The following is a 22882-nucleotide window of genomic DNA, read 5'->3' on the forward strand; positions in this document are numbered from 1 at the left end:
ACTGCTTGGTAAGCCCTCTCTCCCTTCCGCTCTTATTGGACTCCCTCCCGTGGCACTGCTTGGTAAGCCCTCTCTCCTTTCAGTTCCTGATGGGGGGGCTGTTCCTCAGCCCAACTTGGTAGGCCCTCTCCCCTTTCGGTTCTTATTGGGGCCCTCTCCCTTGGAAAAGCTTGGTGAGCCCTCTCCCTGTTCAATTCTTAGTGGGCCCACTCCCTTGGCACTGCTTGGTAGGCCCTCTCCCTGTTCAGTTCTTAGTGGGCCCACTCCCTTGGCACTGCTTGGTAGACCCTCTCCCATTTCAGTTCTTATTGGGGCCCTCTCACTTGGTAAAGCTTGGTAAGCCCTCTCCCTGTTCAGTTCTTAGTGGGCCGCCTCCCTTGGTACTGCTTGGTAAGCCCTCTCCCTGTTCAGTTCTTAGTGGGCCCCCTCCCTTGGTCTTGCTTGGTAAGCCCTCTCCCTGTTCAGTTCTTAGTGGGCCACCTCCCTTGGCACTGCTTGGTAAGCCCTCTCCCTGTCCACTTCTTAGTGGGCCTCCTCCCTTGGCACTGCTTGGTAAGCCCTCTCCCCTTTCAGTTCTTTTTGGGACCCTCTCCCTTGGAAAGCTTGGTAAGCCCTCTCTTCCTTCGGTACTTAGTGGGCTGCCTCCCTTGGCACTGCTTGGTAAGCTCTCTCTCCCTTTGGTTCCTTTGGTTCTTATTGGACGCCTCCCTTGGCACTGCTTGGTAAGCCCTCTCTGACCTTTGGTTCTTAGTGAGGCCCCCTCCCTTCGCACTGCTTGGTAAGCCCTCTCTCCGTTCAGTTCTTATTGAGCCCCCTCCCTTGGCACTGCTTGGCAAGCCCTCTCTCCCTTCAGTTCTTAGTGGGACACTCTCCCTTGGCACTACTTGGCAAGCCCTCTCCCCCTTCAGTTCCTAGTGAGCCCCCCTTCTTTGGCACTGCTTGGTAAGCCCGTTCTCCCTTCAGTTCTTATTGGGACTCCTCCCTTGGCACTGCTTGGCAAGCCCTCTCCCCCTTCAGTTCTTAGTGAGGCCCACTCCCTTGGCACTGCTTGGTAAGCCCTCTCTCCCTTCAGTTCTTAATGAGGTGCTCTTCCTCAACCAAGCTTGGTAGGTCCTCTCCCCTTTCAGTTCTTATCGGGGCCCTCTCCCTTGGAAAAGCTAGGTAAGCCCTCTCCCTGTTCAGTTCTTAGTGGGCCACCTCCGTTGGCACTGCTTGGTAAGCCCTCTCCCTGTTCAGTTCTTAGTGGGCCCCCTCCCTTGACATTGCTTGGTAAGCCCTCTGCCTGCTCAGTTCTTATTGGGCCGCCTCCCTTGGCACTGCTTTGTAAGCCCTCTCCCTGTTCAGTTCTTAGTGGGCCACCTCCCTTGGCACTGCTTGGCAAGCCCTCTCTCCCTTCAGTTCTTAGTGGGACACTCTGTCATGGAAGTGCTTGGTAGGCCCTCTCTCCCTTCAGTTCTTAGTGACGCCCTTCCCTTGGCACTGCTTGGTAGGCCCTCTCTCCCCGTTCAGTTCTTAGTGGACCCTTTCCCTTGGCAGTGCTTAGTAAGCCCCTGCCCCTTCAGTCCTTATTGGAGCCCTCTCCCTTGGCAGCGCATGGCAAGGCTTTGGTTCTTGCATGTGTGGCGAGCAGAGCCCTGACATTGCCCCATGTTCTGGTGAGATGTTCCTCCACTTAATTTTTGTTGTGCATTTTGAAACCTGTAGTCCTGCATTTATATTGGAAAATAATACAACTAGGATTGGGGTAACTTTGGAGCTCAGGATAAGGACCATACCTTGTAATACCCCTCACAATTACACAAACCAGGAAGCGAGGAGAAGGGAGTGGCCTGATGGCGGCGAAGAGGGCCCGCAGCCTGTAGTGTAAGGGTTGAGGTTGACAAGGGTTAGATGTGGCGAAAGGTGTAAAATTCGGCATCCAGGCATAGGGAAGCAGGGGAAAGATTGGCTTTGGGTGAGGGCTGTAGGTGTTAACTGTGGTGTTGGGGTATATTGGGCACAGAGGTGGAGAGACAGGTGTTATTGTTTACACCCCATTACGGTTCAAAAGCATGTGTTGGATGGGCTGGTAGCAGCAGGAAGAGTGGCCCTTCAGTGTAGGAGATTCTGGCAAAGAACTATTTGAAGTTACGATGATGGAATCAGATTTGGGAAGTGGGTTTCCACGAGCAAAGATATTAGTCATCAGAAATCAGAGATGGTTCATAGATCTCTCTCCATATGTCTGAGGATTGTATCCACTGGAGAAGGTTGGAAAAAAAAAACATTGGATGTTTCTATTCATCCTTCCTTGCACATCTTGGGTATTTCTCTCCAATAAATGCAGATTTGTTTTCCATTTCTTTTCTGATTACAATACCAAGTTTAATGATTGCATGTTTCTATCTCGAGTCCTGTTGAAGCACATTTGAGGCGAAACATGTATTGGCATCATTGTAGTGTATTATTTTTCAAGCTACAGTATTCATGGTGCCACTTGCGTGAGAGAAAACAGAGGACCAAATCCCCACCTCCTGTATCAATAATGAAAAAATGATCTCACAAACAGAATATCAGCGCCACACATTCTGTACATAAATGTGCTAATATTTTATTCTTGCAAGTGTTTTCCCATAGGGGTGCCCTTTTGACGACACGTGTTTCGGCACCATGGGTGCCTTTTTCAAATCAGGGCAAACAATGAATTATTTTGGCTGTGTTCCAATGGTTGGAACGCAGCCGACACATGGAGACGGAATGAAAACATCTGCAGGAGGGATTTGACCCAGGGACTATGCAGATACCAACTCAGGATTTGAGAATATACAAGGACGATGTAATGAATGAATGAAAGCAAAAGGGCACCCCTACGGGAAAACACGTTCAAGAATAAAATACTAGCACATTTATATACAGACGGTGTGGCGCTGGTATTCTTTTTGTGAGAGACTTTTTTTAAATATTTCTATAATGACTTGAAAGAACTTCCAGGTCTCTGGGAGAATGTGGTAATGCTCATGTGTGCATTGAGGAAAACAAGTAAGGACCCTTTCACATCCCTGTCCTGAACAGTGAGAACATCTTTGTCTTTAAGTATTTACTAGATTGTCCAGTTAAGGTTAGAAGTGCCCTTGTCTCTGGAGGATGAATTGAAGTCTTTTTCCTTAATCTAACTCATGGTTACTCAAATTGGGGCCCACCCTATATTTTAGACTACAATCGTCCTTCTCCATTGACTGGGTAGGGATCATGAGAGTTGAAGTCCAAAATACATGGAGGACCAAGTGAGGAGTATGGTTATTTGATGGATGCTACTCTGGATGCTACTGCGGTTCTAGAATTGTGACCTGCTTTGTAGCCCTTTATTTTCTCATAAGTGGATTTTCACAATTCTTTTTTTTCATCCTTGATCTGATTTCTTGCAGCAAAACCCATCAACAGCATGGAGACGAGCTCGGGTCCCATCATTGCAACTCCTGGAATGACGGAGAAGATTGTGGTTGCCACCTGCACGTCTGCCAATGGGAAACCAGCAAGCTCAATCACCTGGGAGACTACACTGAAGGGGCAGCCAGAGTACGAGGAGATCAAAAACCCCAACGGGACAGCAACGATCATCAGCCGATATCGCCTGGTGCCGAGTCGAGAGGCCCATCGGCAGACACTCACCTGCGTCATCAACTACCAACTGGATCGATTTACAAAAAGCACCACTCTCAATGTGCACTGTAAGTGAGGGGCAAACGCATGCAGGACCACCTCTGTGGGATGGGGAGAGCTGGTGCTAGGGATTGTAAACCGCTGGGGTGAACACAGGTAGGAGGAACATGTAGAGGAGTGGCGACAAGGCAGAAGTCTGTTCAAATCGATCAATCAATTAAGTGGGTTTGTATGGAAAGAAAAGATCAGTGGGTGCATGTTTAGGAAGAAGGATTAGAAACATGACTTTTCTGGGGGGTCAAGTTAAATATCCATGGAACGATTGGCAGGGTATCAATGGCAAAAATGGAGCAACGGCATGACATTGTGTCTGGAGTATAATGGGGACAATGGCAGAAAGGCTGGCAAGTACGCATGAGTTGTCGTTGCAAAGACAGTGGAACTGCATGGGGTTTAAAGTGGAACATCACACACAGTAACCGGCAGTCGTGTTTAGGAAAGTGACATGGTATAGACAATATAAAATGGAGTCCTGTGGTTTTGAGCTTAGGTTACCAGGGGCAATTTACTAAAACTGCATGGGGCAGAAGGTGTAATATTGGGGCTAGAAGATGGAATGGTGCGATCTGCAGAGCGCGCAACATTCTGGAATCTGAGCTGCAGGTAATGGTATCTTGGTGAAAAGACACAGCATATGATCTTACAGTTTTATGATACATATAGTTTAATACAGAATGTTAAACTTTGTGTCAATGGCTGTAAGGAAGGTCAGATGATGCAATGCTGTGGTCCTGGGGTGGATAGTGTGTGTCTCTAGAGTGATAGATTATGAAAGATGTGGTGGAACTTTAGGGCGATGTAGAAGGACAGTGAGTTAGATCCTTGCTGAATTGTGCCAATACAAGGAAAAGAAGCAAAACCTGAGTCATGCCCAATTAACCAGATCCTTGTTCCATTTCTCTGTTCTTCTCATAATATCCTTCTCTGTGGGCTACAATCCTTCCCCCCATCATTTCACCAACACTTGCTACCTTGTCCTCTTCCTTCCCTCGCCACATGTGCGCAATCCTTGTCCTACACCTTGCTGTGGTGTCCATCATTCTTCACCAATCGCCTTGCCTGAACCTTTGATTCATGTTTAAATCTGCCTGCCTGCTTCCCGTAACTTGTCCTTTTCCTAACTGCCTCTCATTGCCTTTCACACCATCACCTTTTCCTGCCCTGACGTATTCCCTATTTGCTGAAATTCGGTTAATTTCTCGTTTGTTTATTGCTTTCCCTTGGTGTGACTTTCTCCTCTGATATCACTCCCAACACCCTCTCTTCTCCCTTCCTTTGCCTGCTGCTTCCCTGCATCACCCCCCCTTCGCTTTCTTCTCATATTTTTCTTGTTCTGCTTCCTAAATTCATCCCTTCCACTTTCTCACATACTACCCCTTGCCTTTTCTTGGTTATCTTATATCTTCCCGCTTCCCCCCCTCAACTTCCATGTCTTCATACCTCTGGGCTCTTGCCTATTTTTAATCCTAAACAATCACTTCCTTTCTCTCTCTCTCTTCCGGCCTCCATGCGAAAATCCATCCGTCACCACCTTCCAATCCCTTCACTTCCTTTGTGGCCGATCTGAATTATTCACCTCCCCTCCTGCTGATCTGTTCCCTAACACATGTTCCCTTCCCTCCCATCGCGCCCCCTCTGCCCTTGCCAATCTCTTCCCTTCTGTGCCCTCCCATCTCTTCTCCCTCACAGATGAACCTGAAGTCAGTATTGAAGGTTTTGATGGCAACTGGTATTTGAAGCGAGCGGACGTGAAGCTTACCTGTAAATCGGATGCCAACCCTCCCGCCACTTCCTTCCACTGGAGAATGTGAGTACCTGCTTCTTCGTGAGTTCTAAGCCTGCAAGCACCAGCTCCACCACCACCACCCCACTTTTTCACCACTGAGGTTCTCCTCATCTCTGTTCTTGCGCAGGTTGGACCTCCTCTTATTTCTCTTTACGATTTAAAGGGTCCCAGCATATAAAGAGCGCGTTTTGTGGCATTTCGTAAAATGTAAATGATCAGTTCGGTGATGGGATTAGGGCAGGCCTTCGGGGATCATTGGCGTTGCCCCGCATAGAATGAGGGAGACAAGTCCTGTAAACACATGTGTAGGGCTGGCATCTCATGATGGGAGCGTGGGTTGGACCCCCCAATTTGAAGGGCACAAATCCTCTCAGGCACATCATAGACAAGCACCCTAATCTTTTTTTTTTTTTTTTTTTTTTTTTATAGCTTGTCTGTTTTGTTGACTTTATCAGGTGGAAGTCTGCCCTCATGTTTGTTGGCCAGCATGATTGCCTTGTCAGCCAAGCCAATTACATGTCTGTAGTTTGAATTTGAGGTGCACAGCAGACTACCCTAAAAGCCTTGCTACTGTTAGTAGTGGAGCGGAAGGGGGGAGACGGAAATGCAGAGAAGCCCCTCAACGCTCACACCAGAAAAAATACAACCCACTAGGGAAAAAGGCACAGAACACCTCTTGCAAGGAGAACAATGTTTATTTCCACAAAAGGGTAAAGACGCGCTCAGGAGTGGACTGGGAACCAAAACAGGACCTGGAAATATTTTTTCAAAGTGGACCCATGCTACACATTTTCCATAAGTCCAACCCTTTTCAATGAGAACATTTGAAAATAAAATTAACACACAAAAGAGGCCCAGGGTGCAGGGGCCTAATGGTTCCCTATAGACCAGATCACCCCTGGACGCACCAGCAAAGAAGTATGCTGCCAGGGAGTGCTCTATGCAGCAGAAGCTAGGCTTTGGGTCCCCTTCCTTCAACAATTAGAAGCACTTCTATGTTGGACAGTTGCCAGTCCAAACAGAGAGAGAGAAATTGCCCCTTCTCTAACCCTCACAATTCCTTCCCATGAACCTCCTGCCCTCTCTCATAGAAGAAAACAGGCTCCAGTTATAGCAATGCCGGGAGAGAGGAGACTAAATAACTCCTGCCTATTCCTTTGGACACAAATAGCCATATTCTATAGAAAGGCAAGCTGCACCGAACTACATACATTGTCAAATCAAGATATCTGTTCATTTTTTTTTTATAAAGAAAAATAAATGTCATTGAGTTTTTTTTTTTCTAAAACAAGGCACACAAGTATAATCCATGTGCCACATTACACATCCATATATATTCACATGACCCACTAAAACAAAAAACTGCCCTCCTGCCCTTTAATGACTTAACTTATGAGACACGAGACACAAGATTTAAGTGGGGGGGGGGGGTGGGGATCAGGTACACAGACAAGGAAGAGGATGTAAGGTTAAGAAAAGTGTCTTGTAACGTGGAGGTCACTCCTATCCCCTGTTGGGTTTATAGACATAATTTCGAAATCAAAAATTTCGAAAGTCAAAAAGTCGAAAAAAAAATGTCGAAAAAAATAATGTCGAATTTATTTTTTATGACGTTTTTTTTCGAAATGGGGGGGTTCCCCCCCAACCCCCGTTTTTTTTTTTTTTTTTTTTACCTTTTTTTTAAATATAAACTAGAGCCCAAACAAAAATATCGAAAAAAAAAATAATTCGACATTTTTTTTTTCGACATTTTTGATTCGACTTTTTTGACATTCGAAATTTTTTTTTCGATATTATGACTGGACACCCCCCTGTTGCCTAGCCTAGACCAGTGGTCGGCAACCTGAGGCTCTCCAGCAGGTTCGGACAATGATTCCCATGATCACTTACCATTGACCATGCTGGCTAGGGCTGATGGTAGTTGTAGTCCAAAGTATCTAAACAGCCTAAGGGTGCCGACCTCTGACTTAGGCCCATGCTCAGTTAAACACTCACTTTGTCGAACCATTCCAGAAACATGGCCCATATCCTCTTTTTTTTCCATCCCACTCCCCTCTTTCTTAGCAGCACCTTCTCATGAGAGGGCAATTAACTCTTGTGAGCTTCGCAGTCACTCATTTATGGGCGGCAACTATCCTTCCAAATCCATAAAATGAGTTTCTTCCCCACCACTACTGCAAGCGTGACCAACTCCCCCGCGCACCATTTCACACCCCATGTCCTTTTTGCACACAGTAGCAGGAATATAGCAGCTGAGAAGGTAACAGTTGTACTGTTGATGGGATCCATTCCTTCTGGGGTGTCCTGCCATTGGGTCTTAACCCTCCAGTAAACCCAGAAGATGTGCTTTAGGTTGGCCGCTACCCCATATCACACACAACAGCAGCTGCTCTTAATAACCTCTCCTAAGCATGGGTAGGAATTAACGGTGACGTATTCCTAGTCATATACATGTTCAAGCCTCAAGTTGTGCCTTAGTTCGGGGACTCCCTCACTTAACCGTCAATAGTACCCGCCCATCCCCCATTTGCAACACTTCTGCTTCCAATCCACTCCTACCACAGATCTTGACCCCCACGTAGTGGAATGACAACCATATTCCACTCAGGCCTCTATACATATCACAGAAGTAGGCAGTGCACCCTCAACACCCAAACCCAGGCGTTGACCCCTGATACAAGTACTCCCCACTGCCACCCCACATCCGTGCAGCTCACCTGCAAAGCCACTTTGTCCGCGTAGCCTCCTCTCAGGCCAACAGCCAGGCTTTCTTCCAACCTCTTGAGTAGAGTAGTGGCCTGAGCGTGGATCTCCCCTTAATGGGCAGACTACATGCTCAGCCATCAAAACTCGTGTCAGCTTGATGGGCAGTACCCCTCTGTTCACGTCTTCCTCTGCTTAATGAGAGTGCTGCAAAATACCTTCCCCATAGGGGCCAATCAGCCACGTGCCCACCACCTAGGGCACAGGAAAGTCAGAAACTCTCCAGCCAGGGCTGGCCCAGGTGCCACTGGTTCCAAGCAGCCAAGCACTCACACTGTGGGGAGGTGGAAGGACAGGGACGCTACTGGCGTTGCCATCTGGTTCCTACCCTGTCCAGGCGGGCACGTGATCTGCTCTGTGCTGCCCATCCACTGCATGGGCGTGGCCTGACATCTCAATGAGAACATAGAGGGTTATCATCATGCCAGGCCACTGTTGAACATGTGCTGCGTCGCTGTCTATGATGCAGATGACATCATCATTCTGCTCTCCCATCAGGTTGGATAGGAACATGAGTCAACATCCGGACATCACTGGGTCCACCACATTGTCTTAAGAGGCTAGAGTGTTGTTTTGTGCGGTAATAAGTATAAGCACCCTGAGCAAGGATATGCATTTTCTCCCTCACACATTGCCACTTCGTGAATCATTGTTAAAACAAGCACTATCTCTGGGAATTCTGTAGGCTGACTCCTCCCGATAGGAACATGTGCATCGTTACATCATTCCCCGCAAAGTCCAAGAACTTGTCAGGGCCAGAGAAGCTGTGCAATAAGCCATCGGTCTTCATCGTAAAGGTCACTGGATGGGAGTGAACATATTCGAGTTGCTTCCCCCTGGCTGCCTTTTTTGATGGCATGACACATTTCTTTTTTTCCACAAATGATTGCGCCAATCACTAAAGAACAACCTGCCAGTCCCTCTTTCCTTTCCCTAGCAGCTCTTCTCGCCATCATTTATTTTTCTTGAAAATGTAGAACTCCACCAGAAACGCCTTTGGCCTCCTCCAGCTGGAGGGGTTCGGAGAAAGTGATGTGGGTGTTCTCTGCAGTTGGAGGTGTGTCCTGCTTGGGGGAGGGGGGGGTCTGGGGGGGTTAGCAAGCTATGCAGCACTGATGTCACAAAGACTGTGGGAGTCTCCCCTCACAGTGGTCAGGAAAACCTACAATGCTGAGTCAATTTCTTCTCATGTCATTATCTTGATCAGCTTTTGCTAATGCTCCAAAATAACATTATTCAATTCCCCCGTTCCCCACCTTCTCTGTACCCGCTAATCTGGCCCATGCTCGCACCTACGAACGACAGCATCTCTGCTAGTTAAGTGTGCTGGACTGTGCAGGAGGGTGTGTAGGGAGCCAAGTGCATGTGCAATTGCACATTAGTGTGTATTTGCAGCACGGCAAATTCATTGGCATAGACCTTGTATCTACTATGAGGGTTCAATTCCTACCTCAATGTCAATTTGTAGTGCATGCTCAGGTCATGTTATAATGGAACATATAATTAGGAGAAGTTCAGAGATAGTGGTAATGCTGATGGACCAGGTGCAGCAGCAATGCACACAGTAAGCAGCGTGCCATAGCTTAGCATGGCACGACCTTACATAGTGTAGCATGGCTTATCACTATGGCATAACAGAACACAGCAAAATATGACAATGCTACATAGCATAACATAAGTCTACCACCTACAGAGCCAAAGCAAAAGATAGCATAGCTTAGCCTAACACAAATACATTAGCAGGCAGGATTTATCATAAGCTGAAGGTGAACCGTCTCACGCAACCTCAGCGAGGGAGAATACTCAGGGAGTAAGGTGCAAGCACCCTCCAACATCCCATTCACGAAGGTTCCTTCTCACACAAGAAGGATGATTGTTAAAGCCTCTGAGCCCTTCTTGGAGAATGTCACTCATGTAGAGGTGGGGACAAGTGCCCTCTAGCACTCTTAAGAAGAGGGACCATCATGAAGCAAGTGTGGGTTTTGAACTATTTCATACCCTTGATGGGTGTTCCTCCTGGCACCAAGTGTATGTGTATTTGGTTATCTATTACCTCTTAATGGCAGTTCCGTGTGGATAAGGGTGGGCACTGAGCTCTCTGGTAGATCTTAATGGGGGTCCCTCATGGATGAAGGGTGGGCACTGAGCTCTCTGATACGTCTTAATAGGGGTCCCTCATGGATCAAGTGTGGGCACTGAGCTCTCTCATACATCTTCATGGGGGTCCCTAGTGGATCACGATTGCACTCTCTGATACATGTTAATGGGGTCCCTCATGGATCAAGTGTAGGTACAGATCTCTCTGATACATATTTATGGGGTCTCCAGATGGATCAAGTGTGGGGCGTGAGCTCTCTGATACCTCGTAATGAGTATTACTTATGCAACATGAGTGGGTTTTGAGTTCTCTGCCACCTCTTAGGGAGGTGCCTAAGGCAGTAGTCGTGATTACCTTTATAGCTTCTCTTAGGGACAGGCACGCATGCAGTAAATGTAGGTATTGAACCATCGTAGACCCTTCTTGAGTTATCAAGTGTAGAAAATTAATGCTGTCAGACCCCTCTAAAGCATGGTCACTCATGCAGTACATTGGAGCCTTAAGCACTCTCAAAATACTCCAAGGGCTGGTCTCTCATCACTCATGCAGAGGAGACGAGCATGCACACACTAATACAGCTCAGAAAATATCACTATTGAACTTTCTCATCTCCTTATTTGGGGAGATCCCACTGGCATTAAGTATGTTTTTTGGAAACCTCTTAAACATGTATTTCATTCAGGAATTGTGATTTGTGTACCCTCAAAGTACTTCTATGGAAGTGCTATTCGTGCAGGGGGTGTTATCTGTGTACTTCTCAGAACTCTTGGAGTGGCCACTAATGCACGGGTAGCGGTTATGATCCCTCTCAAACCTTTCTGGAGAGTATCACCCAGCCAGTAAGATAGCTCAGCGGGTTGAGAATCTGCTGAGCTATCTGTGTGTAATTTTCAGGACAAAGGTTTGAATCTCAGCAGCGACAACTCTGCCTTTCATCCTTCCTGAGGTCCATAAAAGAGTACCAACTTCGGTTGGGTGATATTTTATGTAAATATGTTCTATGTAAAGCGATTTGGCAAAAGTGCTGTATAAACAACACATTGCCCCTAGAAACACTTGTGTACAGGCACGTTATAAATGACTATCATATCAAATCATTATACTCATTTAGGCTGTTGGGGGCATGCACACCCTCAGATGTTCTTCTTTAGTGAGTCATTGATGGAAAAAGTGTGGTGCATGCACCCTTTTACAAATTGTTGGGAAGTGCCAGTATTGCGTATGCATTGGTGTACGCATCCCTTCCAACCTGCTTGCTAAGAGTCATTACCTGCTTCCCTGAGATGCATTTACCCTTTCAGATCATGTGTGATCGTCTCATGTGTGTGCATGCATTCGCACCATACAAACAACAATCCTGGCACTCCATCAGAGTGTTTATTGAAAACACTCCATCCAGGGGTGTAGCCAGGATCGTTTAACAAGCCGTGCCTGAAGCTAATGTAGTTGTGCCCACCACAGTGACATTAACATCTGTAAATGCCCACAGAGTGCTGCTGAGTGGGCATTTACAGATTTTGGGAGAGCCTTGCCCGCTCAGACCCTACCCTGTCTACGCCTCTGACTGCATCCTCAAGCAAAGTGGCTCGATCACTTTGGCACCTGATTTGCTATAAAGTTCATACATGGATTGCTTGATTCAAGAAGAGGGCTGTAGGTCTTAATGATAAATTAGAATGGCAGAAGGATGCTTCCACTGTATGAGATACTTTCATTTGGAACCCATGACTTCCTCCAAATGAAACTGGTCACTGGGATGATAAGTGTTCTCATTTCTTTATAAAGCGTAGCTGACAAAGTTAAACTCTATACATGATATAGGAGGTTCCCATTTCATAAACAAAGAATGTGTAGGAAAGGGGGATTAGTGGGACCCATACACACTCAGTATTGTTCAGAGAATGCCCGGGTACATAAGCTATGTGCGGACCAGATCACACAGTGAAAAGATGTGAGACATGTCCTGGATTGAAAACATAATATATTTAATCTGGGGACAAGTGGGACTGCATCCTTTGTCTCTTGGCTTCACGGTCAGTGGTTTAGACCCTGGCATACACTGCCTCCATGCCATTGGGAGGAGAGTTTGGCTGGCACCGTGGGAAGTCAGGGCTCGCCCCCCTAGTCACTCTTGGGGAGGAGGGAGCTCCCATCTTTCTGGTCCTATTAGCTAGGCCTTCATCTCCCGGATCCTCACTCCATTTCCCCTGCTCGTTAGTGCCAGGCCTGGTCCGGAGGCGGCATTAATCGGGCTGCAGCGGCAGAGCGGGATAATGAGGACATTACAGCAGTGATAAGTGGGTTGTGTCTGTGCAATAGGCACAGAGAGCGCCCTTAATGGCAGGCGCTCCAGGAGCCTGTGCCAGGGCCCGGGGCCCCGCATAATAGGCCAATGTCTGCCCACGCTGCAGCAGGGATGATAAAATGATTGCTGTCGACGTTCGTAACATGAGCAGTTTCTACACAGTTCTCTAATGGGCAGAATATATACCTTACGTAAAGACGATTTAGGATCGTCACTGCATCAAAGAAATGGAAAAACAGGGTAATGCTGCTTCCCCTTTGCACAGACGCCAACTCTTTTATTTCACTCTGATTTATCAATTCCTCCCCAGTTCCTCTATCCGTTTCCCTTCCATGATCTCCCTCTCCTGTTCTCTCTCTCTCTCTCTCTCTCTCTCTCTCTCTCTCGCTCTCTCTTTCTCTCTCTCTCCCTCTCTGTCTCGTTCCTCCTCACTCGCCCCTCATAACACTCACCAACCAGCACCCACTGTCAATTCCTCACTCTCCAACCTGCTCTCACTAGCCTTACTCTCTCACGCCCGCTCCCCTGTCCCCTCTCTCTTTATTCTCTTGCTCTTCTGTGGGGTATCTGCCCAGCACTCCCTCCTGATCATTCCCTCTCTCTCTCACTCTTTCTCTCTCCACGCTGCCTTTTTTCTCTCCCCCTCTTTGAAGCTTTACGCCTCTCTTTTCATGTGCTGTTCTCTCTCCCTTTGTTGTTGGTCTCTCTCTCTCTCTCTCTCTCTCTCTCTCTCTCTCAATCCTCCCCATTGTCCCTCTTAACAACCATTACCCAGAACATACTCCCAAATCCTCTCTCGCCAGCTTGCTCTCGCTGTTCTTACTCCCACACGCCCGCACCCTCCTCTCCCTCTCTATTCGCTTGCTCTCGCGAGGGCTATGTCTCTATCGCTCGCGCTTGATCTCTGCCACTGTCCACTCTGTCTGCACTGCCTTGTTCTCTCTTCCTCCCGCATTTACTAGCAGCACTCTCACCCCGTCTCTGTCGCTCCATCATACTCCCTTCCTCTGTCTTCCTCTCGCTGCTTCTGCATGCACCCTTCAGCTCCCTCTTACCTCTACCCCTCTCCCTCCATCTCCCTCTCTTGCTCTCTCTCTCACACACACACACACGCACACACAATGTATCTCCTTCTCGCACTCTCGTGCTCTCTCTCAAACATTGGGCCTCATTCCGAGTATGGCGGTAAGGGATAGCGGCCACCGCTAACGAGAGCGGTGGCGGTAATCCCTTACCGCCATACTCCGAGTTCCCTTTGCGCCATGGAGGTTTTAACACCTGCTTTTAGCAGGTGTTAAAATCCATGGCGCTAAGGGACCTTCATGTTAATTACGCCACCGTAATTTACGGTGGCGTAATTAACGCCTTCCCCACTCCCATTATGCCCTATGGGGCAAGAATGGGAATGGGGAAGGGTAAATGGGGATTGGGGAATTACTGCCCCGCTAACCTTGGAATGGGGCGGTAATTCCGCCATCCACCAAGGCGCTGCCGGTCCGGGTACGGCGTCAACCAAGGCGTTAATAGCGCCATTGGTTAGCGCCGTACTCGGAATGAGGCCCAATTGACTATTTCTGCAATCCCCTCTTTTCCTTGCCTGGCCCGCTTTCAGGATTCCCCTTAATTGAGCCTTCCTCCCCGTTTCACCCCTCCTGTTAATGCCCTCTGCTTGCCTCACGGCCTCTCTTGCTCTACCTCCCTTCTCCAGCCCTCTCCATCTCCCTCATTACCACCCCAGCCTCTCGTGTTCCCATTAATTGAGTCTTTTTCTCCCTTTCCTCTCTCCTGTTAATGCCCTCTGCTTGCCTCACGGCCTCTCTTGCTCTCCCTCCCTTCTCCAGCCCTCTCCACCTCCCTCATTACCACCCCAGCCTCTCGTGTTCCCATTAATTGAGTCTTCCTCTCCCTTTCCTCTCTCCTGTTAATGTCCTCTGCTTGGCTCCTGGCCTCTCTTGCTCTCCCTCCCTTCTCCAGCCCTCTGCATCTCCCTCATTACCACCCCATCCTCTCGTGTTCCCCTTAATTGAGCCGTGTCTCCCTCTCCCTTCCGCCTGGAAGTCCGCCCTCTCCATCTTGTTTATTGCTGCTGCAGCTTCTTCTGCTGTAATCCCATGGCAGCCCCGCTACCATTCTTCATGGCTGCCTTTACCGTCGGCTCCAGGCTGTATGCGGGGAGGTTTCTCAGCAAGATGGCCTTTTCCAGACAATAAATAGCCTTGATTATCCCCAGCCTTGCTTTTGGGGCCATGAGTGATGGAACGAGACAGTGGAAGCCGAGCAGTGGCAGCATTGAATTTATTCCGACACCCCTGTAATGCTCGTTAGGGACACCGTCATTCACTCCGCCGAAGCCAGGCGTAGGATCGAGTCCGGCCTCTCCGCGTAACCTATGACAGTCTCGTCCGCGTGTGCGCATGGAAGGAAGGAAAACACGCAATTACCACCAGCGGAGGTTGCTCATATTCCTGGATGCTTGGTCTCTGTCCCAAGGAATGAAGAAAGCCCCTCCCCCCCTCCAGCCCCCACCTCTGATCCCAACCTTTTATGATGGTATGACTGCGGTCACATGCAAAGGGGATGGGGAGAAAGAGTGCTCTTCCACATACAGGTGATGGGAGACAGAATCCTCTTCCCCACCCAGGTGATGGGAGACAGAATCCTCTTCCCCACCCAGGTGATGGGAGACGGAATCCTCTTCCCCACCCAGGTGATGGGAGACAGAATCATCTTCCATACACAGGTGATGGGAGACAGAATCATCTTCCATACACAGCTGATGGGACGCTGAATCCTCTTCCACACACAGGTGATGGGAGACAGAATCATCTTCCATACACAGGTGATGGGATGCTGAATCCTCTTCAACACACAGAGGATGGGAGATAAAATCCTCTTCCACCCACAGGTTATGGGACACAGAATCATCTTCCACACACAGGTGATGGGAGGCGGGCGCCTCTCCCCATCCACAGGTCTTGGCTGAAGGACCACATTCAAAGCAGAGATGATTGGCGTCCGGCTTAAAGCTCATGGTCAGGAGGCCACCTCCATCAATATCTCAAGCAATGACATAGGGTTAGGAAGTACGATGTCACTCGTATTCAGAGTATATGGGAGGCTGACTGCACACATAACCATGGTAATAATAATAATGTATTACTTATGTAGTGCTACACACCCATAGGTCTCAGAATGCTAAAATAATAGGACACATTATTATCCCACAGAGTGGTGCTGAATTTATGGACCCGGAAGGATTTAAACCAGCCACAGCTCGCTGCATACAGATATCAGGGGCGAGCGCTTAGCACACTGTGCTATCTGACTGGTTAATGCAAGGGAAATCTCTTCTTTGAACCACAAGCAGTGACAATCCCCGGATGTTTGGAAATTGATAACATTCACCCTCAACAACTAATGCAAAGCAGACCCCTCCCCAGCCCCCAAGAGAAGAGAGTGACTTAATTCTCACCCACAGACCATGAGACACAGGCTCACTCATACCCTCAAGTAATGGGGGACAGGCTCACTCACACCGTCTATTATTATTATTATTTTTATTATTATTATTATCATAGTATTTATTGAGAGTGGACCTAGCTTCGGGAAGCAATTGAGCATGTAACACGTCATTGGGACACAGTGAGTGAATCAGCGATAGAAGAGACCACATAGCTAACCACGGGGCAGAGGGAAAGCACACAATTTGGCAGCAAGGGATCTACAAGCGACCAGGAAAATAAACAGGGGGAACACATCACCCTGTCTCAGGTTAGGTGGGAAGTTCATTAACGGAAGACAGGCTTTACTCACAGCCACATAGTCGAACACAACCTTCTAACAAGAACCATGGGAGAAATGACACCCCATCCCACTTTTCATAGACAACGGCTGCGTTTTTACTCCTGCTAGCAGAAGTTGAGTGGTGCCATTAAGCGAATGCACTTGCCTGCAGTGTCACTTCTGAGTCAGTCGTATTCTGGTGTCCCTCAACTACAGTTGCACATCCCTGAATTCTCTCCGCTACATCTGTCAGCAGTGGACCTTGTTACCATTATTGTGCGGGTTTATAATTGCCTGGCGATCAGCAGTGGGTTACAGACATGGCCCTGTGTAGGTCCCAGGGTTGTTTGGCTAGAACGGCACCTGCCATGGAGTTGACTATGTGTCCTTGAGGAAGAGAGCCTGGAGTCCTGACTTCACTACTTAATTCACTGTCCACCACGATTACCCCAACACCCAGTCAAACTGCTTGCTTTTCAGGGCTCAGTGACCCCTAAAACAGCATATCTTTTTGCAGAGCATATGGTCCCCACCACAAGGATATCTTGAGACTGTAGTAGACAGATAACAGATATTGATACCCAACTCAATGGGCCTCAATGTATCCGCCTTGGTAGAGTTGAAGGTCTAAATGGGCCAGCTGGGATTCAAACCTGTGACCATGAGGTCAAACGCTGCTCCCTGTAGTGTTTGCACGCAGCCACAGTTGTGACTATGCCATATCTCTTGCCATCCCTCGTGTCCATTCTCTTGTGTGATCGGATCTTTCCTTTCCCTACAGGCTGAATGGGTCGATTCCTGAGAACGCAGTCATCCAGAACACGACTCTGTTCTTCAAGGGGCCGGTGACCTACAGCTTGGCAGGGACCTATGAATGCGAAGTGGTCAACGCCATTGGAACGCGTTCTTGGGTTGTGGAGGTGAATGTTACAGGTAGGAGTCAACTCATTGGATCTCATTGTGGTGAACTGACCATACACTACTCTTCTGCCCGCGGGTTCTGCTCCTTCCTGTTATGTATCTGCATTCCTCGGTGCTGCATGCTTTGGTGTTCGAAGCGATGCAAATGGTCCTTAACCGTGGGTGCTACAGGATCCCTCTCGTGCTATCCTCCATCTCTGGTGTGCTGAATTAGAAGATCCTTGTATTGCAAATGATTGTGCCCTGCCTCCTTGGCTGCTATTTTCTTCTGCACGTTCTGGGCCTCTTTCCCGCCTTATCTTTCTTGCTCTGAAAAAGCTGCATAGAGTGTGAATGGTACGAGTCGGGTTTGGGGCGGGGAGCGAGATGTTCCATGTCGTCAGGCGGTGATGTGTGAAGTGTGTCAGAGACCTGGAACGGATTCGCCGTTGTCGGGATGGAGTTCAGAGCGAGGGCTGGAGATGCTTCAGGCCAGCGGTGATGTCAGGCTTATAAATGTCCCCTGCCAGTTCTCAGGGACACCACTAGCCTGATTTCCCACGGCGGTGCTTGCACCTGTTTTACAGGCTTAATCTCCAGCTTTTGCAGCGCAGCCAGTTTCCTGACTTGCGGAGGCTGCGCGAGACAGGGTGGGTCATTTCTTTCGCCCTGAACAGGAAGCATTAATTTGAAATAAATGTGCAGGTGGGAAGGTTAACACGTTGCTCCTTGTGTTATAGAAGGGCGTGGCATCGTACCCTGCAACCGTTTGAGCAGGAAGTGCCCTTGCAATCGCTCCATAGTTTACACAAGGAAATGCTTCTGGAAATTGCTTGACTAAAAAGGGCTAACTCTATGTGGTATTGTTGTCACAAAATGGCTGATTTCAACCGAAGGTTGTAACACCTGCTTCCAGATTATTCCAGGGAGCGACACCGGTTTCAGTCTGTCCGCGGTATGAGTTGCGGCAACGCCCTGTGCAAAGAAACAAAAATGTGCCCCCCCTCCCTTTGGTCAATGCCAGTGCCGTGGGGGGGAAGGGGAGGGGTGGAGAGAAAATTTTGTTTAACTCCCCACTTCTGTGGTGGGGAGGTATTCACTGCAATAGCCTATTGTGTTGAAAACTCACTGCAATAGCCTATTGTGATGAAAACTGCCCGCTCCTGCACCAGAGCAGGGAGCTAATCGATTGTAATTGAGCGCTAATGCAAAAGCATCAGCACCCTATTGTAATGAAATGGGCCCCACTCCCGTGCTGGAATGCCTGGTGCCTGCACAAGAGCGGGTGCATTTTATTATAAAAAGGGGGCCTGCAGAGCCTTCTCTCAGGACACCAGCTCGGGGAAGCCCTTGATATACTCCCCTGAGTTGGGGGGTGGGGGTAATGGCTAATGGGATGCCCTGGAAGGTCGCCCGGGCCAAAAGCCGGCCTTGTGTCACAGCAAGGCACATCAGTTGGACCAACTTTGCCCTTCCAAGGCAAATCTATATGGGTTAAGGTTCTGGTGCAAGGCCACAATAGGAGCTGTCATCACAATATGCCAGGCAACAATAGAAAGTAGTGTGATGGGTGCCGGGCTAGCCAGGAATGGGCATCATCTGGGCCAGCAGTTACTTTCGGGTGTTAGCCTAGAACACACTGACTTAGTTGTTCATATTTTGTACCGCATCAAATAATGACATCACGTCCTGCTGGTCTTTTAGGGGTCTCCAACATTCGGAGTGCCACATGTTTTAGACTCCAACTCCCATTAGCCCTAGCTAGCATAGTCAACGGTGATGGATCATGGGAGTCTGCGTCCATCATGTCTGAAGAGCCGCAGGTTGAAGACCCCTAAAGGATGTACATGGGTTGCGTTCTCACCGTAAATGCCAACAAGTACATCTGTAAACTGTACCCTGTGCTCGGTTTCTTTTTTGGAATGCAAATTTCACCAATTTTAGTAATGTGCTTTTTGTGCACTATCACTGAAGAAAAAAACACATGTGAAAATATCCACCCACTCATCTTATAAAAAATAAAATCATTTAACGTGGCCAGCAGTTCATGTTGCATAAACCCAGCTGGCAACGCGGTATTATTTCAAAATTAGTTTTATTATTTTATTTTTTTAAATATAATACCGGACATTTTAGAGAGAGGCTTTGTTAATCTATTGTTCGTGAAATTAGAGGCTGACCTTCAGGGTCCCTGAAATCAGCAGATTTGCACCCTATGCACTGAGGGTGGGCACGTTCCACACGCTGACCTTGAAGTATTTCTCTGCTTGTTTGCAGACTCTGGCATGTGTGGGATCAATGCTCAGGGTCACTAAGACGGGCAGGTTTGCACCCTGTGTGCTGAGGGTGGGCACGTCCCACACGCTGACCTTAAAGCATTTCTCTGCATGTCTGCAGACTCTGGCATGTGTGGCATCAATGCTCAGGGTCACTAAGACGGGCAGGTTTGCACCCTGTGTGCTGAGGGTGGGCACGTCCCACACGCTGACCTTAAAGCATTTCTCTGCATGTCTGCAGACTCTGGCATGTGTGGTATCAATGCTCAGGGTCACTAAGACGGGCAGGTTTGCACCCTGTGTGCTGAGGGTGGGCACGTCCCACACGCTGACCTTGAAGCACTTCTCTGCATGTCTGCAGACTCTGGCATGTGTGGCATCAATGCTCAGGGTCACTAAGACGGGCAGGTTTGCACCCTGTGTGCTGAGGGTGGGCACGTCCCACCCGCTGACCTTGAAGCATTTCTCTGCATGTCTGCAGACTCTGGCATGTGTGGGATCAATGCTCAGGGTCACTAAGACGGGCAGGTTTGCACCCTGTGTGCTGAGGGTGGGCACGTTCCACACGCTGACCTTGAAGTATTTCTCTGCTTGTTTGCAGACTGTGGCATGTGTGGTATCAATGCTCAGGGTCACTAAGACGGGCAGGTTTGCACCCTGTGTGCTGAGGGTGGGCACGTCCCACACGCTGACCTTGAAGCACTTCTCTGCATGTCTGCAGACTCTGGCATGTGTGGCATCAATGCTGAGGGTCACTAAGACGGGCAGGTTTGCACCCTGTGTGCTGAGGGTGGGCACGTCCCACACGCTGACCTTGAAGCACTTCTCTGCATGTCTGCAGACTCTGGCATGTGTGGCATCAATGCTCAGGGTCACTAAGACGGGCAGGTTTGCACCCTGTGTGCTGAGGGTGGGCACGTTCCACACGCTGACCTTGAAGTATTTCTCTGCTTGTTTGCAGACTGTGGCATGTGTGGCATCAATGCTCAGCATTCCTTAGATCGGCAAATATGCACCCTACCTGCTGAGGGTGGGCACTTTCCACGGGATGACCTTGAAGCGTTTTTCCACTTGTCTGCAGGTACTGGCACGCGTGGCATCCATGATCAGGGTCCCTAAGACCAGCAAATGCGTTCCCTTCCTGCTGAGGGTGGGCACGCTACATGTGCCGGCCTTGAAGCACTTCTCTGCTTGTTTGCAGACTCTGGCGTGTGTGCCATCTATGCTCATAGTCCCTAAGATCAGCAGATTTGCACCCTGTGTGCTGAGGGTGGGCACGTCCCACACGCTGACCTTAAAGCACTTCTCTGCATGTCTGCAGACTCTGGCATGTGTGGCATCAATGCTCAGGGTCACTAAGACGGGCAGGTTTGCACCCTATGCACTGAGGGTGGGCACGTCCCACACGCTGACCTTGAAGCATTTCTCTGCATGTCTGCAGACTCTGGCATGTGTGGGATCAATGCCCAGGGTCACTAAGACGGGCAGGTTTGCACCCTATGCACTGAGGGTGGGCACGTCCCACACGCTGACCTTAAAGCACTTCTCTGCATGTCTGCAGACTCTGGCATGTGTGGCATCAATGCTGAGGGTCACTAAGACGGGCAGGTTTGCACCCTGTGTGCTGAGGGTGGGCACGTCCCACACGCTGACCTTAAAGCACTTCTCTGCATGTCTGCAGACTCTGGCATGCGTGGGATCAATGCTGAGGGTCACTAAGACGGGCAGGTTTGCACCCTATGCACTGAGGGTGGGCACGTCCCACACGCTGACCTTAAAGCACTTCTCTGCATGTCTGCAGACTCTGGCATGTGTGGCATCAATGCTCAGGGTCACTAAGACGGGCAGGTTTGCACCCTGTGTGCTGAGGGTGGGCACGTTCCACACGCTGACCTTAAAGCACTACTCCGCTTGTTTGCAGACTTTGGCGTGTGTGGCATCTATGCTCAGAGTTCCTTAGATCTGCAGATTTGCACCCTGTGTGCTGAGGGTGGGCACGTCCCACACGCTGACCTTAAAGCACTTCTCTGCATGTCTGCAGACTCTGGCATGTGTGGCATCAATGCTCAGGGTCACTAAGACGGGCAGGTTTGCACCCTGTGTGCTGAGGGTGGGCACGTTCCACACGCTGACCTTAAAGCACTACTCCGCTTGTTTGCAGACTTTGGCGTGTGTGGCATCTATGCTCAGAGTTCCTTAGATCTGCAGATTTGAACCCTACCTACTGAGGGTGGTCATGTTCCACACGCCTACCTTAAAGCACCGCTCGGCTTCTCTGCAGACTTTGGCATGTGTGGCTTCTAGGCTCAGGGCGCCTTAGATCAGCAGATTTGCACCCTACCTGCTGAGGCTGGGCACGCTCCATGCGCTGGTCTTAAAGCACTTCTCCACTTGTCTGCAGACACTGGTATGTGTGGCTTCTAGGCTCAGGGCGCCTTAGATCAGCATATTTGCACCCTGCCTGCTGGGGGTGGGCACGGTCTATGCAGTGATCTTGAAGCACTTCTCTGCTTTTCTGCAGACACTGGCATGTGTGGCATCAATGCTCAGGGCTCTTGCAATCACAGAATCCCTTGCGTGTTTTGATAAGAAACGATTCTGCGGTATGGCCTGTTACGTAGAAGTAAATGCAAAGAGCACAGCCCCCTGACACCCCACCTCCTCCCCATCTCCCGTCGAGGTCATCATCTGAAGATGCCTCGTGGAACTTGGACAGTCTTTTGGCCTCATTTATCAGGGCCTGTTTTCTTGGCTTCTTTCAAGGAGTAGATATGTCTCGAGGCTAAGCTGCAGACACTGGTTCAGCGAAAATCAAAACTTTGCAAATAAAGACCGAGTCCAGCTAAAAAGTCATACAACCCAACTACTCTGTAACCCCACTTCCCCACTCCCCCCATACTCCCAGCAATAATTGACCACTTACCACCCTACTCTGGGGTTTTCCTTGACCTCTTTTGGCTGCCACATTCGCTACTCGGTCTTCTCCCTCCGACTGTAAGCTGTCTTGTTGTACGCAATCAGCATGTATGTACTGGGTATTTTTAGTGGGTATGTTTATCTTTATTTTTGTTTTCATTATTCTTACAAGACCTCTCACTTTGGAACTAGAAGATCAGAGTTCGTGCCCCTATTGCCCCACATTTCATTTTCCTGGGCAAAATACCCTTCCTCTCCAGTCCTCACTTTCCTTATCTCTCACATCGCTTGCGCCTTGAGACCATAGCAATGGTACATAAGGCGCCATATAAATGCAAACTAACATAACATAACAT

The 22882-nt window shown here is 49.0% G+C and overlaps 1 protein-coding gene across 3 annotated transcripts in view; it reads left to right on the top strand.

The window, feature by feature from the left end:
• NECTIN1 (nectin cell adhesion molecule 1) overlaps positions 1-22882 on the top strand; it is a 1024691-nt gene that overhangs the window by 160389 nt on the left and 841420 nt on the right. For all 3 annotated transcript variants that reach the window (XM_069614350.1, XM_069614352.1, XM_069614351.1), the window contains exons 3-5: positions 3405-3707; positions 5389-5506; positions 17216-17367. In XM_069614350.1, the coding sequence (XP_069470451.1) occupies positions 3405-3707; positions 5389-5506; positions 17216-17367 (573 nt within the window). The remainder of the gene's footprint in view (positions 1-3404; positions 3708-5388; positions 5507-17215; positions 17368-22882) is intronic.

This window comes from Ambystoma mexicanum, chromosome 9 (genome assembly GCF_040938575.1).
Source record: "Ambystoma mexicanum isolate Mex_15411 chromosome 9, UKY_AmexF1_1, whole genome shotgun sequence".
Lineage (NCBI taxonomy): Eukaryota > Metazoa > Chordata > Amphibia > Caudata > Ambystomatidae > Ambystoma > Ambystoma mexicanum.